At 44.8% G+C, this 15,548-nt stretch overlaps 1 protein-coding gene and 1 long non-coding RNA gene across 2 annotated transcripts in view; both read right to left on the bottom strand.

The window, feature by feature from the left end:
* LOC135536709 (uncharacterized) overlaps positions 1–10,790 on the bottom strand; it is a 31,415-nt gene extending 20,625 nt beyond the window's left edge. Inside the window, exon 1 of the mRNA XM_064962970.1 lies at positions 10,725–10,790. Coding sequence (XP_064819042.1) covers positions 10,725–10,761 — 37 coding nt within the window. The 5' untranslated portion in view covers positions 10,762–10,790. The remainder of the gene's footprint in view (positions 1–10,724) is intronic.
* LOC135536716 (uncharacterized) lies at positions 7,151–7,909 on the bottom strand. Its single transcript, XR_010455056.1, has 3 exons — positions 7,802–7,909; positions 7,524–7,600; positions 7,151–7,314 (listed from the first exon to the last, which is right to left on the bottom strand). It is a non-coding gene; the product is annotated as an uncharacterized LOC135536716 (long non-coding RNA).
* Positions 10,791–15,548: the final 4,758 nt, after the last annotated feature.

Raw genomic sequence — 15,548 nt, 5'->3', positions numbered from 1 at the left:
GTTAGTAGGTGTGGCTTATAGGTTAGTAGGTGTGGCTTATATGTTAGTGGGTGTGGCTTATATGCTAGTGGGTGTGGCTTATAGGCTAGTAGGTGTGGCTTATAGGCTAGTAGGTGTGGCTTATAGGCTTAGTAGGAGGCCAAAGGTGTCCGCATGCTTCCCAGAGGAAACAGTTCAGAGGAGTTTGTGGACATATTATGACAAACAAAATATTTAAGTTGCATTTTACATTTCGGTAAGGGTTTTGATGGCTAAGTAGGTGGCACAGGCACTTCTTGGGGTTCCAAGGACCAAGTTTGGTAAATAATGCCCTACAGTCTCCTCAATGTCAAGGTCAGTCCTTTCTGTTTGAAATGCTGCACTACAGTCTCCTCAATGTTAACTACAGTCTCCTCCATGTTAACTACAGTCTCCTCCATGTTAACTACAGTCTCCTCAATGTTAACTACAGTCTCCTCCATGTTAACTACAGTCTCCTCCATGTTAACTACAGTCTCCTCCATGTTAACTACAGTCTCCTCCATGTTAACTACAGTCTCCTCCATGTTAACTACAGTCTCCTCCATGTTAACTACAGTATCCTCAATGTTAACTACAGTCTCCTCCATGTTAACTACAGTCTCCTCCATGTTAACTACAGTCTCCTCCATGTTAACTACAGTCTCCTCCATGTTAACTACAGTCTCCTCCATGTTAACTACAGTCTCGTCCATGTTAACTACAGTCTCCTCCATGTTAACTACAGTCTCCTCCATGTTAACTACAGTCTCCTCCATGTTAACTACATTCTCCTCCATGTTAACTACATTCTCCTCCATGTTAACTACAGTCTCCTCCATGTTAACTACAGTCTCCTCCATGTTAACTACAGTCTGATCCATGTTAACTACAGTCTCCTCAATGTTAACTACAGTCTCCTCCATGTTAACTACAGTCTCCTCCATGTTAACTACAGTCTCCTCCATGTTAACTACGGTCTCCTCCATGTTAACTACAGTCTCCTCCATGTTAACTACAGTCTGATCCATGTTAACTACAGTCTCCTCCATGTTAACTACAGTCTCCTCCATGTTAACTACAGTCTCCTCCATGTTAACTACAGTCTCCTCCATGTTAACTACAGTCTCCTCCATGTTAACTACAGTCTGATCCATGTTAACTACAGTCTCCTCCATGTTAACTACAGTCTCCTCCATGTTAACTACAGTCTCCTCCATGTTAACTACAGTCTCCTCCATGTTAACTACAGTCTGATCCATGTTAACTACAGTCTCCTCCATGTTAACTACAGTCTCCTACATGTTAACTACAGTCTCCTCCATGTTAACTACAGTCTCCTCCATGTTAACTACAGTCTCCTCCATGTTAACTACAGTCTCCTCCATGTTAACTACAGTCTCCTCCATGTTAACTACAGTCTCCTCCATGTTAACTACAGTCTCCTCCATATTAACTACAGTCTCCTCCATGTTAACTACAGTCTCCTCCATGTTAACTACAGTCTCCATGTTAACTACGGTCTCATCAATGTTAACTACAGTCTCCTCCATGTTAACTAAAGTCTCGTCAATGTTAACTACAGTCTCCTCCATGTTAACTACAGTCTCCTCCATGTTAACTACAGTCTCCTCCATGTTAACTACAGTCTCCTCCATGTTAACTACAGTCTCCTCCATGTTAACTACAGTCTCCTCCATGTTAACTACAGTCTCCTCCATGTTAACTACAGTCTCCTCCATGTTAACTACAGTCTCCTCCATGTTAACTACAGTCTCCTCCATGTTAACTACAGTCTCCTCCATGTTAACTACAGACTCCTCCATGTTAACTACAGTCTCCTCCATGTTAACTACAGTCTCCTCCATGTTAACTACAGTCTCCTCCATATTAACTACAGTCTCCTCCATGTTAACTACAGTCTCCTCCATGTTAACTACAGTCTCCATGTTAACTACGGTCTCATCAATGTTAACTACAGTCTCCTCCATGTTAACTAAAGTCTCGTCAATGTTAACTACAGTCTCCTCCATGTTAACTACAGTCTCCTCCATGTTAACTACAGTCTCCTCCATGTTAACTACAGTCTCCTCCATGTTAACTACAGTCTCCTCCATGTTAACTACAGTCTCCTCCATGTTAACTACAGTCTCCTCCATGTTAACTACAGTCTCCTCCATGTTGACTACAGTCTCCTCCATGTTAAGGTCAGGTCATTCTGTTTGAAAAGGCTCCAGCAACCTTTCAGATGGGTTTCTGTTTGAGGGTGTGTCTTATAGTCTTAGTGGGTGTGGTTTATTGGTTAGTAGGAGAGGCTCAAATACTAAGAGGGTTGGCTTAGACTAGACAAGGGTGTGGTTTATAGGCTAAGAGGGTGTGGCTTAAATGCTAAGAGCTGTGTGGCTTAGATACTAAAGGGTGTGGCTTTAGAAGAAGACATATGCTGAACAGAATCACAGCAGTTTCCATGGTTTCATTCACCTTGCCTTCGGTTAAAGTTGACTAAAAGTAGCTCAGTAAAGCATTCAACCACATTCCCAATAGAGTTACATAGTGATCAGGTGAATTATGCCACAGAACATTATAATCTCTGAAAAACTTCATTTTATTCCAAAAAGATATTTATTACAGGTATATTCACCAACTATAAATCAGACATTAATACTATAGCTCAATCCAACATTGTAAATCCATACCAATAAAATGTAGACATTTTAAAACGGTAAATACAAATTACATTGTAAAAGAAGACACAAAAAGTTGAGTTAACACTTGAAATGTTGTGTTAAAAGATCTCTCATTCATATATGTATATATTCTTAATAACATTTCCTTCCTTAGATTTACTTAGAGGAGCAAAAACAGGACCAAGTTTGGTAAATAATGCCCTACAGTCTCCTCAATGTCAAGGTCAGTCCATTCTGTTTGAAATGCTGCCCTACAGTCTCCTACATGTTAACTACAGTCTCCTCCATGTTAACTACGGTCTCCTCCATGTTAACTACAGTCTCCTCCATGTTAACTACAGTCTCCTCCATGTTAACTACAGTCTCCTCCATGTTAACTACAGTCTCCTCCATGTTAACTACAGTCTCCTCCATGTTAACTACAGTCTCCTCCATGTTAACTACAGTCTCCTCCATGTTAACTACAGTCTCCTCCATGTTAACTACATTCTCCTCCATGTTAACTACAGTCTCCTCCATGTTAACTACAGTCTCCTCCATGTTAACTACAGTCTCCTCCATGTTAACTACAGTCTCCTCCATGTTAACTACAGTCTCCTCCATGTTAACTACTGTCTCCTCCATGTTAACTACAGTCTCCTCCATGTTAACTACAGTCTCCTCCATGTTAACTACAGTCTCCTCCATGTTAACTACAGTCTCCTCCATGTTAACTACAGTCTCCACTATGTTAACTACAGTCTCCTCCATGTTAACTACAGTCTCCTCCATGTTAACTACAGTCTCCTCCATGTTAACTACAGTCTCCTCAATGTTAACTACAGTCTCCTCCATGTTAACTACAGTCTCCTCCATGTTAAATACAGTCTCCTCCATGTTAACTACAGTCTCCTCCATGTTAACTACAGTCTCCTCCATGTTAACTACAGTCTCCTCCATGTTAACTACAGTCTCCTCCATGTTAACTACAGTCTCCTCAATGTTAACTACAGTCTCCTCCATGTTAACTACAGTCTCCTCAATGTTAACTACACTATTCTCAAGGTTAACTACAGTCTCCTCCATGTTAACTACAGTCTCCTCCATGTTAACTTCAGTCTCCTCCATGTTAACTACAGTCTCCTCAATGTTAACTACTGTCTCCTCTATGTTAACTACTGTCTCCTCTATGTTAACTACAGTCTCCTCCATGTTAACTACAGTCTCCTCCATGTTAACTACAGTCTCCTCCATGTTAACTTCAGTCTCCTCCATGTTAACTACAGTCTCCATCATGTTAACTCCAGTCTCCTCCATGTTAACTACAGTCTCCTCCATGTTAACTACAGTCTCCTCCATGTTAACTTCAGTCTCCTCCATGTTAACTACAGTCTCCTCAATGTTAACTACTGTCTCCTCTATGTTAACTACAGTCTCCATCATGTTAACTCCAGTCTCCTCCATGTTAACTACAGTCTCCTCCATGTTAACTACAGTCTCCTCCATGTTAACTACAGTCTCCTCCATGTTAACATCAGTCTCCTCCATGTTAACTACAGTCTCCTCAATGTTAACTACTGTCTCCTCTATGTTAACTACTGTCTCCTCTATGTTAACTACAGTCTCCTCCATGTTAACTACAGTCTCCATCATGTTAACTACAGTCTCCTCCATGTTAACTACAGTCTCCTCCATGTTAACTACAGTCTCCTCCATGTTAACTACAGTCTCCTCCATGTTAACTACTGTCTCCTCTATGTTAACTACTGTCTCCTCTATGTTAACTACAGTCTCCTCCATGTTAACTACAGTCTCCATCATGTTAACTACAGTCTCCTCCATGTTAACTACAGTCTCCTCCATGTTAACTACAGTCTCCTCCATGTTAACTACAGTCTCCTCCATGTTAAGGTCAGGTCATTCTGTTTGAAAAGGCTCCAGCAACCTTTCAGATAGGTTTCTGTTTGAGGGTGTGGCTTATAGTCTTAGTGGGTGTGGTTTATAGGTTAGTAGGAGAGGCTTATATACTAAGAGGGTTGGCTTAGAATAGACAAGGGTGTGGCTTATAGTCTTAGTGGGTGTGGTTTATAGGTTAGTAAGAGATGCTCATATGCTAAGAGGGTTGGCTTAGACTAGACAAGGGTGTAACTTATAGGCTAAGAGGGTGTGGCTTAAATGCTAAGGGGGTGTGGCTTTGATACTAAAGGGTGTGGCTTTAGAGGAAGACATATGCTGAACAGAATCACAGCAGTTTCCATGGTTTCATACACCTTGCCTTCGGTTAAAGTTGACTAAAAGTAGCTCAGTAAAGCATTCAACCACATTCCCAATAGAGTTACATAGTGATCAGGTGAATTATGCCACAGAACATTATAATCTCTGAAAAACTTCATTTTATTCCAAAAAGATATTTATTACAGGTATATTCACCAACCATAAATCAGACATTAATACTATAGCTCAATCCAACACTTGAAATGTTGTGTTAAAAGATCTCTCATTCATATATGTATATATTCTTAATAACATTTCCTTCCTTAGATTTACTTAGAGGAGCAAAAACAGAGCTCTGTCTGTCATAGTTGAAGTGTACCTATGATGAAAATTACAGGCCTCTCTCATCTTTTTAAGTGGGAGAACTTGCACAATTGGTGGCTGACTAAATACTTTTTGTCCCACTGTATAGGACAATACATTATATGTAACCATATGTACAAACACTCCAACATATCAACATTATTTATATATACTCATATACATACATTGACTACTACTAATGTTGATAATCTGATATTATGATGTTGGCATTACAGTACTCATATAAGAGTTGGTCACTGATTGGCTGAGAAGACACAATCGGTACACAGGAAACCCACACGAACTTCCTGTTGTTGTTGCCATGGTGCTGTCATTCAGCCTGAGGAAGAGAGTCCAATGGTTATTATTTGAGGTACAGGTCTCACTGCTGGTATTGATGGCTGGTATAGGTCTCACTCTGCTGGTATTGATGGGTGGTATAGGTCTCACTCTGCTGGTATTGATGGCTGGTATAGGTCTCACTCTGCTGGTATTGATGGCTGGTATAGGTCTCACTCTGCTGGTATTGATGGCTGGTATAGGTCTCACTCTGCTGGTATTGATGGCTGGTATAGGTATCACTCTGCTGGTATTGATGGCTGGTATAGGTCTCACTCTGCTGGTATTGATGGCTGGTATAGGTATCACTCTGCTGGTATTGATGACTTGTATAGGTCTCACTCTGCTGGTATTGATGGCTGGTATAGGTCTCACTCTGCTGGTATTGATGGCTGGTATAGGTATCACTCTGCTGGTATTGATGACTTGTATAGGTCTCACTCTGCTGGTATTGATGGCTGGTATAGGTCTCACTCTGCTGGTATTGATGGATGGTATATGTCTCACTCTGCTGGTATTGATGGATGGTATAGGTCTCACTCTGCTGGTATTGATGGGTGGTATAGGTCTCACACTGCTGGTATTGATGACTGGTATAGGTCTCACTCAGTTGGTCTTAATAGCTGGTATAGGTCTCACACTGCTGGTATTGATAATTTGTATAGGTCTCACACTGCTGGCTTTGAAGGCTGGTATTGGTTTTGAAAGCTGGTTAATGTCTCACTCTGCTGGTATTGATGGCTGGTATAGGTCTCACTCTGCTGGTATTGATGGCTGGTAATGGGTCTCACTCTGCTGGTATTGATGGCTGGTAATGGGTCTCACTCTGCTGGTATTGATGGCTGGTATAGGTCTCACTCTGCTGGTATTGATGGCTGGTAATGGGTCTCACTCTGCTGGTATTGATGGCTGGTAATGGGTCTCACTCTGCTGGTATTGATGGCTGGTAATGGGTCTCACTCTGCTGGTATTGATGGCTGGTAATGGGTCTCACTCTGCTGGTATTGATGGCTGGTAATGGGTCTCACTCTGCTGGTATTGATGGCTGGTAATGGGTCTCACTCTGCTGGTATTGATGGCTGGTAATGGGTCTCACTCTGCTGGTATTGATGGCTGGTAATGGGTCTCACTCTGCTGGTATTGATGGCTGGTAATGGGTCTCACTCTGCTGGTATTGATGGCTGGTAATGGGTCTCACTCTGCTGGTATTGATGGCTGGTAATAGGTCTCACTCTGCTGGTATTGATGGCTGGTAATGGGTCTCACTCTGCTGGTATTGATGGCTGGTAATGGGTCTCACTCTGCTGGTATTGATGGCTGGTAATGGGTCTCACTCTGCTGGTATTGATGGCTGGTAATGGGTCTCACTCTGCTGGTATTGATGGCTGGTAATGGGTCTCACTCTGCTGGTATTGATGGCTGGTAATGGGTCTCACTCTGCTGGTATTGATGGCTGGTAATGGGTCTCACTCTGCTGGTATTGATGGCTGGTAATGGGTCTCACTCTGCTGGTATTGATGGCTGGTAATGGGTCTCACTCTGCTGGTATTGATGGCTGGTAATGGGTCTCACTCTGCTGGTATTGATGGCTGGTAATGGGTCTCACTCTGCTGGTATTGATGGCTGGTAATGGGTCTCACTCTGCTGGTATTGATGGGTGGTAATGGGTCTCACTCTGCTGGAATTGATGGATGCTTTCAGTCTCAAAATGCTGGATTTAATGGATGCGTAGGTACTGTAGTCAGAGAGAGCCATAGAGATTATCTGTTAATATTAATTAGATATCATATTACATTATTATTATATATTATGTATTGCTGCTCTTTACCTTCTGTATTTAATAATTCTATCTGCCACTGAAAATACTCTTTCAATAGGGCTGGGTTACCAAACACATGGACTACAAATCAAGATGGCCACCCAAAATAAAACTACAACACCCACTCTGACTGTAGTCTGCTCTCTGCTGTCACTTCCCCTGCTGGTCGTCCTGTTCAGAGGAACCTGAGTCTCAGTTGGAGCTGCAGAGGAAGAGAAATCGCCATCAAAACAACAAGTTTGAGGTTAAACGAGGACACATCAGTTAAAAGATAGTAGATGTTTACATATTGTTGTTAAAATCCTAGGTAATTATTTCAATAATATGTTAGACTGATTAGTATTACCCAGAGTTAAAACATGAATGAGTGATGAGTGAATCCTGACTGAGGGAGGGAGTTTACCTGTTGTTCTGCAGAAGGAGTAGACACAGGTGGAGGAGAGGAGAGAGGAGAGGAGAGCAGACACAGGACACAGACTGAACAGCAACATCCAACACAGACCACAGTCCACATCAGGGGAGGAGGAGGGCTCAGTTGGACGAGTTTCTGGACATAAACACAAGCATAAATTAAGAAACTTGTCTCTCATTGAGATTCTGTTTCCCTGGCAACATATGTAAATGTATTTTGTACGGCAACCTAAAGAAAGAAACAAGAAACAGTATTTTCTGACCAAATGAAAGTCTGGTGATGACATTTCCATGGTTGTAGACATCTTTTTCTGTGCCACTGAGAAACCCTTCCTTGTTCACCACAGGTCTCTGCCAGCTCCCACAGTAGTAGAGTCCCAGGTCGGATTCAGAGACGTTAGTTATCAGTAGATCATAGAACTGTTGAGAACGCAACAGGAAATAGAATCGACGGACATGACTGGATTTGGAAATTCTGAGATGACTCAAGTTCCCAACGGAGCTGTTTCTGTACCAATCTGTTACCAGATGGTCTTTGATGTCACAATGAAGAACGATGTTGTCTCCTGGTCGGACTCTCAGCTCCACCTCTGCTGCAGAGATCCCATCCTGACTGGAGGACACAGCACCTACAGGGAGCAGAGGAACAGTGTTAGGATGAACTGACTGGAGGAAACAGCACCTACAGGGAGCAGAGGAACAGTGTTAGGATGAACTGACTGGAGGAAACAGCACCTACAGGTAGCAGAGGAACAGTGTTAGGATGAACTGACTGGAGGAAACAGCACCTACAGGTAGCAGAGGAACAGTGTTAGGATGAACTGACTGGAGGAAACAGCACCTACAGGGAGCAGAGGAACAGTGTTAGGATGAACTGACTGGAGGAAACAGCACCTACAGGGAGCAGAGGAACAGTGTTAGGATGAACTGACTGGAGGAAACAGCACCTACAGGGAGCAGAGGAACAGTGTTAGGATGAACTGACTGGAGGAAACAGCACCTACAGGGAGCAGAGGAACAGTGTTAGGATGAACTGACTGGAGGAAACAGCACCTACAGGTAGCAGAGGAACAGTGTTAGGATGAACTGACTGGAGGAAACAGCACCTACAGGGAGCAGAGGAACAGTGTTAGGATGAACTGACTGGAGGAAACAGCACCTACAGGGAGCAGAGGAACAGTGTTAGGATGAACTGACTGGAGGAAACAGCACCTACAGGGAGCAGAGGAACAGTGTTAGGATGAACTGACTGGAGGAAACAGCACCTACAGGTAGCAGAGGAACAGTGTTAGGATGAACTGACTGGAGGAAACAGCACCTACAGGGAGCAGAGGAACAGTGTTAGGATGAACTGACTGGAGGAAACAGCACCTACAGGGAGCAGAGGAACAGTGTTAGGATGAACTGACTGGAGGAAACAGCACCTACAGGTAGCAGAGGAACAGTGTTAGGATGAACTGACTGGAGGAAACAGCACCTACAGGGAGCAGAGGAACAGTGTTAGGATGAACTGACTGGAGGAAACAGCACCTACAGGTAGCAGAGGAACAGTGTTAGGATGAACTGACTGGAGGAAACAGCACCTACAGGTAGCAGAGGAACAGTGTTAGGATGAACTGACTGGAGGAAACAGCACCTACAGGTAGCAGAGGAACAGTGTTAGGATGAACTGACTGGAGGAAACAGCACCTACAGGGAGCAGAGGAACAGTGTTAGGATGAACTGACTGGAGGAAACAGCACCTACAGGGAGCAGAGGAACAGTGATAGGATGAACTGACTGGAGGAAACAGCACCTACAGGTAGCAACAGAGAGCTATGGCAACAACAGAGAGCTATGGCAACAACAGAGAGCTATGGCAACAGCAGAGAGCTGGAGCAACAACAGTGAGCTGAAGCAACAACAGAGAGCTGTAGCAACAACAGAGAGCTGTAGCAACAATAGAGAGCGATGGCAACAACAGAGAGCTATGGCAACAACAGAGAGCTATGGCAACAACAGAGAGATGTAGCAACAACAGAGAGCTGTAGCAACAACAGAGAGCTGTAGCAACAATAGAGAGCGATGGCAACAACAGAGAGCTGTAGCAACAACAGAGAGCTGTAGCAACAATAGAGCGATGGCAACAACAGAGAGCTGTAGCAACAATAGAGAGCGATGGCAACAACAGAGAGATGTAGCAACAACAGAGAGCTGTAGCAACAACAGAGAGCTGTAGCAAAAACAGAGAGATGTAGCAACAACAGAGAGCTGTAGCAACAACAGAGAGATGTAGCAACAACAGAGAGATGTAGCAACAACAGAGAGCTGGAGCAACAATAGAGAGCTGGAGCAACAACAGAGAGATGTAGCAACAACAGAGAGATGTAGCAACAACAGAGAGCTGGAGCAACAATAGAGAAATGTAGCAACAACAGAGAGATGTAGCAACAACAGAGAGCTGGAGCAACAATAGAGAGCTGGAGCAACAACAGAGAGCTGGAGCAACAACAGAGAGCTGTGAATATGTATATGTATATACTCTACTCTAAATCATCTACTGCATCTTAATGTAATACATGTATCACTAGCCACTTTAACTATGCCACTTGTTTACATACTCATCTCATATGTATATACTGTACTCGATACCATCTACTGTATCTTGCCTATGCTGCTCTGTACCATCACTCATTCATATATCCTTATGTACATATTCTTTATCCCCTTACACTGTGTATAAGATATTAGTTTTGGAATTGTTAGTTAGATTACATGTTGGTTATTACTGCATTGTCGGAACTGGAAGCACAAGCATTTCGCTACACTCACATTAACATCTGCTAACCATGTGTATGTGACAAATAAAATTTGATTTGATTTGATTTATCGTGCAGCTCTGAGGCCCAGTGAAACTCATTCTAAAGGCTACTTACACAAGAGAGTGATGAGAGAAACACACAGCCCGTCCATCTCGTGGTCTGATGGTGTGATGGTGACTGTCAGAGAGTAGCTGGGTCTTTGCTGCGTATTTCTGTGATGATGACTTGATACACTTTACCATGAAAGGACATACGAGCAGCGATTGGTTCGATCGAATGGAAAGTTTTCAGCTCGTGGTCCAATTTTTGTGTGACATGAAGGGGAGGGTTTAGCATCGAAGTAAACACGTTTCACACCGACATACTCAGCTCCTTTGAGGTGGTCGTTGTTGATAGCAACACCTAACTAGCAGCACATGGTCAAAGTCAACCTACTGCAACATCGTTAAACACAACATGAAGAACCAAACACTAATTTTGATGTCACTTTGATCCTTGATAGAGATGACTTGAGACAGAGACCTACCTTGAGACAGAGACCTATATTGAGACAGAGGCCTATATTGAGACAGAGGCCTATATTGAGACAGAGGCCTATATTGAGACAGAGGCCTATATTGAGACAGAGGCCTATCTTGAGACAGAGGACTATATTGAGACAGAGACCTATATTGAGACAGAGGCCTATCTAGAGACAGAGACCTATATTGAGACAGAGGCCTATCTTGAGACAGAGGACTATATTGAGACAGAGACCTATATTGAGACAGAGGCCTATCTAGAGACAGAGACCTATATTGAGACAGAGGCCTATATTGAGACAGAGGCCTATATTGAGACAGAGGCCTATATTGAGACAGAGGCCTATATTGAGACAGAGGCCTATATTGAGACAGAGGCCTATCTTGAGACAGAGGCCTATATTGAGACAGAGGCCTATATTGAGACAGAGACCTATATTGAGACAGAGACCTATATTGAGACAGAGGCCTATATTGAGACAGAGGCCAATCTTGAGACAGAGGCCTATATTGAGACAGAGGCCAATCTTGAGACAGAGGCCTATATTGAGACAGGGGCCTATATTGAGACAGAGGCCTATCTTGAGACAGAGACCTATATTGAGACAGAGGCCTATATTGAGACAGAGACCTATATTGAGACAGAGGCCAATCTTGAGACAGAGACCTATATTGAGACAGAGGCCTATATTGAGACAGAGACCTATATTGAGACAGAGGCCTATATTGAGACAGAGACCTATATTGAGACAGAGGCCTATATTGAGACAGAGACCTATATTGAGACAGAGGCCTATATTGAGACAGAGGCCTATATTGAGACAGATGCCTATATTGAGACAGAGGCCTATATTGAGACAGAGGCCTATATTGAGACAGAGACCTATATTGAGACAGAGGCCTATATTGAAACAGAGGCCTATCTTGAGACAGGCCTATATTGAAACAGAGGCCTATCTTGAGACAGGCCTATATTGAAACAGAGGCCCATATTGAGACAGAGGCCCATATTGAGACAGAGGCCTATATTGAGACAGAGGCCTATATTGAGACAGAGGCCTATCATGAGACAGAGGCCTATATTGAGACAGAGGCCTATATTGAGACAGGCCTATATTGAAACAGAGGCCTATCTTGAGACAGAGGCCTATCTTGAGACAGAGGCCCATATTGAGACAGAGGCCCATATTGAGACAGAGGCCTATCTTGAGACAGAGGATAAGGCTGGTCTCTATATCTGTATCCTGTCAGTATTAATGTTGGATTGATCTTGAGACAGAGGATAAGGCTGGTCTCTTTCTGTATCCTGTCAGTATTAATGTTGGATTGATCTTGAGACAGAGGATAAGGCTGGTCTCTATATCTGTATCCTGTCAGTATTAATGTTGGATTGATCTTGAGACAGAGGATAAGGCTGGTCTCTATATCTGTATCCTGTCAGTATTAATGTTGGATTGATCTTGAGACAGAGGATAAGGCTGGTCTCTTTATCTGTATCCTGATTTATCAAACAATGAACTTCTATTAATCAAAACATTTAAATCTTGGTCTGTATTAACTATTTCAGGAGTCCCAAAATGTAGAATTTACCCATCAAACATCTTGGCCTCATCCTGACTTGAAAACCGTGGGCGCGCAACAGTGGATCACTTTTGTCGAGTTGGTGAACATCGTTGGTCTCCGCTTTACAAAGTGTGTTGCATTATGGTTATAAAAATTGTCCGACTTCCGACCACATGGAGGCTGTATGACCTTGACTAAAACCATGTGATCAAAGGTCATGCAGATGTTGATGAAGTCGCTGCAGTTGCTTCTCACCAACTGGACCATGTGACCATCACCTGCATTGTGGGAGGGACTATTTCTCAACCAATCATTGGGCTGTTTTTGTTTGACCTATTGGAACGTGGTGAAAGACGTGACTGAAACAGAAACCTCCTTGTCGTGGTTCTCAAGCTTCAAGGGATATAAATGAAAGTGATATTTGAGACCTTTCTCTAACCAATTAATTGTACACACGTTATGTTTTCAGTTTGTCAGTGAGTGATGTGGGGCTATAATAACGTTTATTTACACATTTATAAAGAAAGACCTTTAGAAACACCAGCAGCTGTGTTGACAATGTCATGTTGAAACAGCCAGAAACTACAACCAGAAACTACAATAACCATAATGCTCTATAGAGGATGTGACTGAAACACGTTTAGAAACACCAGCAGCTGTGTTGACAATGTCATGTTGAAACAGCCAGAAACTACAACCAGAAACTACAATAACCATAATGCTCTATAGAGGATGTGACTGGAACACGTTTAGAAACACCAGCAGCTGTGTTGACACTGTCATGTTGAAACAGCCAGAAACTACAACCAGAAACTACAATAACCATAATGCTCTATAGAGGATGTGTTGACACTGTCATGTTGATCTGAGTCTTGCTGTTGTAAAACCACTACAGTGTCCAACTTTCTACTGTGGCAGACGAACCTCCCTCGACTTCTTTCACCCACTTTCATCCACAGTTTGCAGCCAGACTTGAAGGCAGCCAGAAACTACAACCAGAAACTACAATGACCATGATGCTCTGGAGTGGATGAGACGGTACATCCAAGCCAGATGTATTTTAACAGCTAAACCAAATGTAGTTCTTTGTCTTTGTGGATGTATTTCTGTATCTAACAATCTCTTTTTATTCAGGATTAGTAGGACAACAAATAGGACCGAGACCGAGAGTGTGATAGTTTAGCAACACCATGGCAACGGCAACAGGAAGTCAGTGTGGGTTTCCTGTGTACTGTGTGGGGGTGTGCAGATGATGATTGCATATGTATGCCGAGTCCTTTTTGTGCAGCTGTAGTTTACTCAGCTGCTGCTGCTGCTCTGTAGGGAGGGGTTAAGGGGGAGCTGGGTTTCAGGTCTGAGGGGTTAAGGGGGCCTGGGTTTCAGGTCTGAGGGGGTTAAGGGGGGCCTGGGTTTCAGGTCTGAGGGGAGGACTGAGGGGTTAAGGGGGGGCCTGGGTTTCAGGTCTGAGGGGTTAAGGGGGGGCCTGGGTTTCAGGTCTGAGGGGAGGACTGAGGGGTTAGGGGGACCTGGGTTTCAGGTCTGAGGGGTTAAGGGGGGCTGGGTTTCAGGTCTGAGGGGAGGACTGAGGGGTTAAGGGGGGGCCTGGGTTTCAGGTCTGAGGGGAGGACTGAGGGGTGGGGGGGCCTGGGTTTCAGGTCTGAGGGGAGGACTGAGGGGTTAAGGGGGGCCTGGGTTTCAGGTCTGAGGGGAGGACTGAGGGGTTAAGGGGGGGCCTGGGTTTCAGGTCTGAGGGGGAGGACTGAGGGGTTAAGGGGGGGCCTGGGTTTCAGGTCTGAGGGGAGGACTGAGGGGGTAAGGGGGGGCCTGGGTTTCAGGTCTGAGGGGAGGACTGAGGGGTTAAGGGGGAACTGGGTTTCAGGTCTGAGGGGAGGACTGAGGGGTTAAGGGGGAGCCTGGGTTTCAGGTCTGAGGGGAGGACTGAGGGGTTAAGGGGGGCCTGGGTCTCAGGTCTGAGGGGAGGACTGAGGGGTTAAGGGGGGCTGGGTTTCAGGTCTGAGGGGAGGAATGAGGGGTTAAGGGGGGCCTGGGTTTCAGGTCTGAGGGGAGGTCTGAGGGGTTAAGGGGGGGCCTGGGTTTCAGGACTGAGGGGTTAAGGGGGGGCCTGGGTTTCAGGTCTGAGGGGAGGACTGAGGGGTTAAGGGGGGGCTGGGTTTCAGGTCTGAGGGGAGGAATGAGGGGTTAAGGGGGGCCTGGGTTTCAGGTCTGAGGGGTTAAGGGGGGGCCTGGGTTTCAGGTCTGAGGGGAGGACTGAGGAGTTAAGGGGGGCTGGGTTTCAGGTCTGAGGGGAGGGGTTAAGGGGGGCATGAGTTTCAGGTCTGAGGGGAGGTCTGAGGGGTTAAGGGGGGCCTGGGTTTCAGGTCTGAGGGGTTAAGGGGGGCCTGGGTTTCAGGTCTGAGGGGAGGACTGAGGGGTTAAGGGGGAACTGGGTTTCAGGTCTGAGGGGAGGACTGAGGGGTTAAGGGGGAACTGGGTTTCAGGTCTGAGGGGAGGACTGAGGGGTTAAGGGGGAACTGGGTTTCAGGTCTGAGGGGAGGACTGAGGGGTTAAGGGGGAACTGGGTTTCAGGTCTGAGGGGAGGACTGAGGGGTTAAGGGGGGGCCTGGGTTTCAGGTCTGAGGGGTTAAGGGGGCCTGGGTTTCAGGTCTGAGGGGTTAAGGAGGGGCCTGGGTTTCAGGTCTGAGGGGAGGACTGAGGGGTTAAGGGGGGGCCTGGGTTTCAGGTCTGAGGGGAGGACTGAGGGGTTAAGGGGGAACTGGGCTTCAGGTCTGAGGGGCAGAGGGTAACTGGGTCTGTCAGTAACAGAATCAGAGTAACTGGGTCTGTCAGTATCAGA

This window comes from Oncorhynchus masou, unplaced genomic scaffold (assembly GCF_036934945.1).
Source record: "Oncorhynchus masou masou isolate Uvic2021 unplaced genomic scaffold, UVic_Omas_1.1 unplaced_scaffold_653, whole genome shotgun sequence".
In the NCBI taxonomy this organism is placed as follows: domain Eukaryota; kingdom Metazoa; phylum Chordata; class Actinopteri; order Salmoniformes; family Salmonidae; genus Oncorhynchus; species Oncorhynchus masou.
The sequence above is the reverse complement of the archived record's forward strand: the minus strand, read 5'-3'. Positions and strand labels throughout refer to the sequence as shown.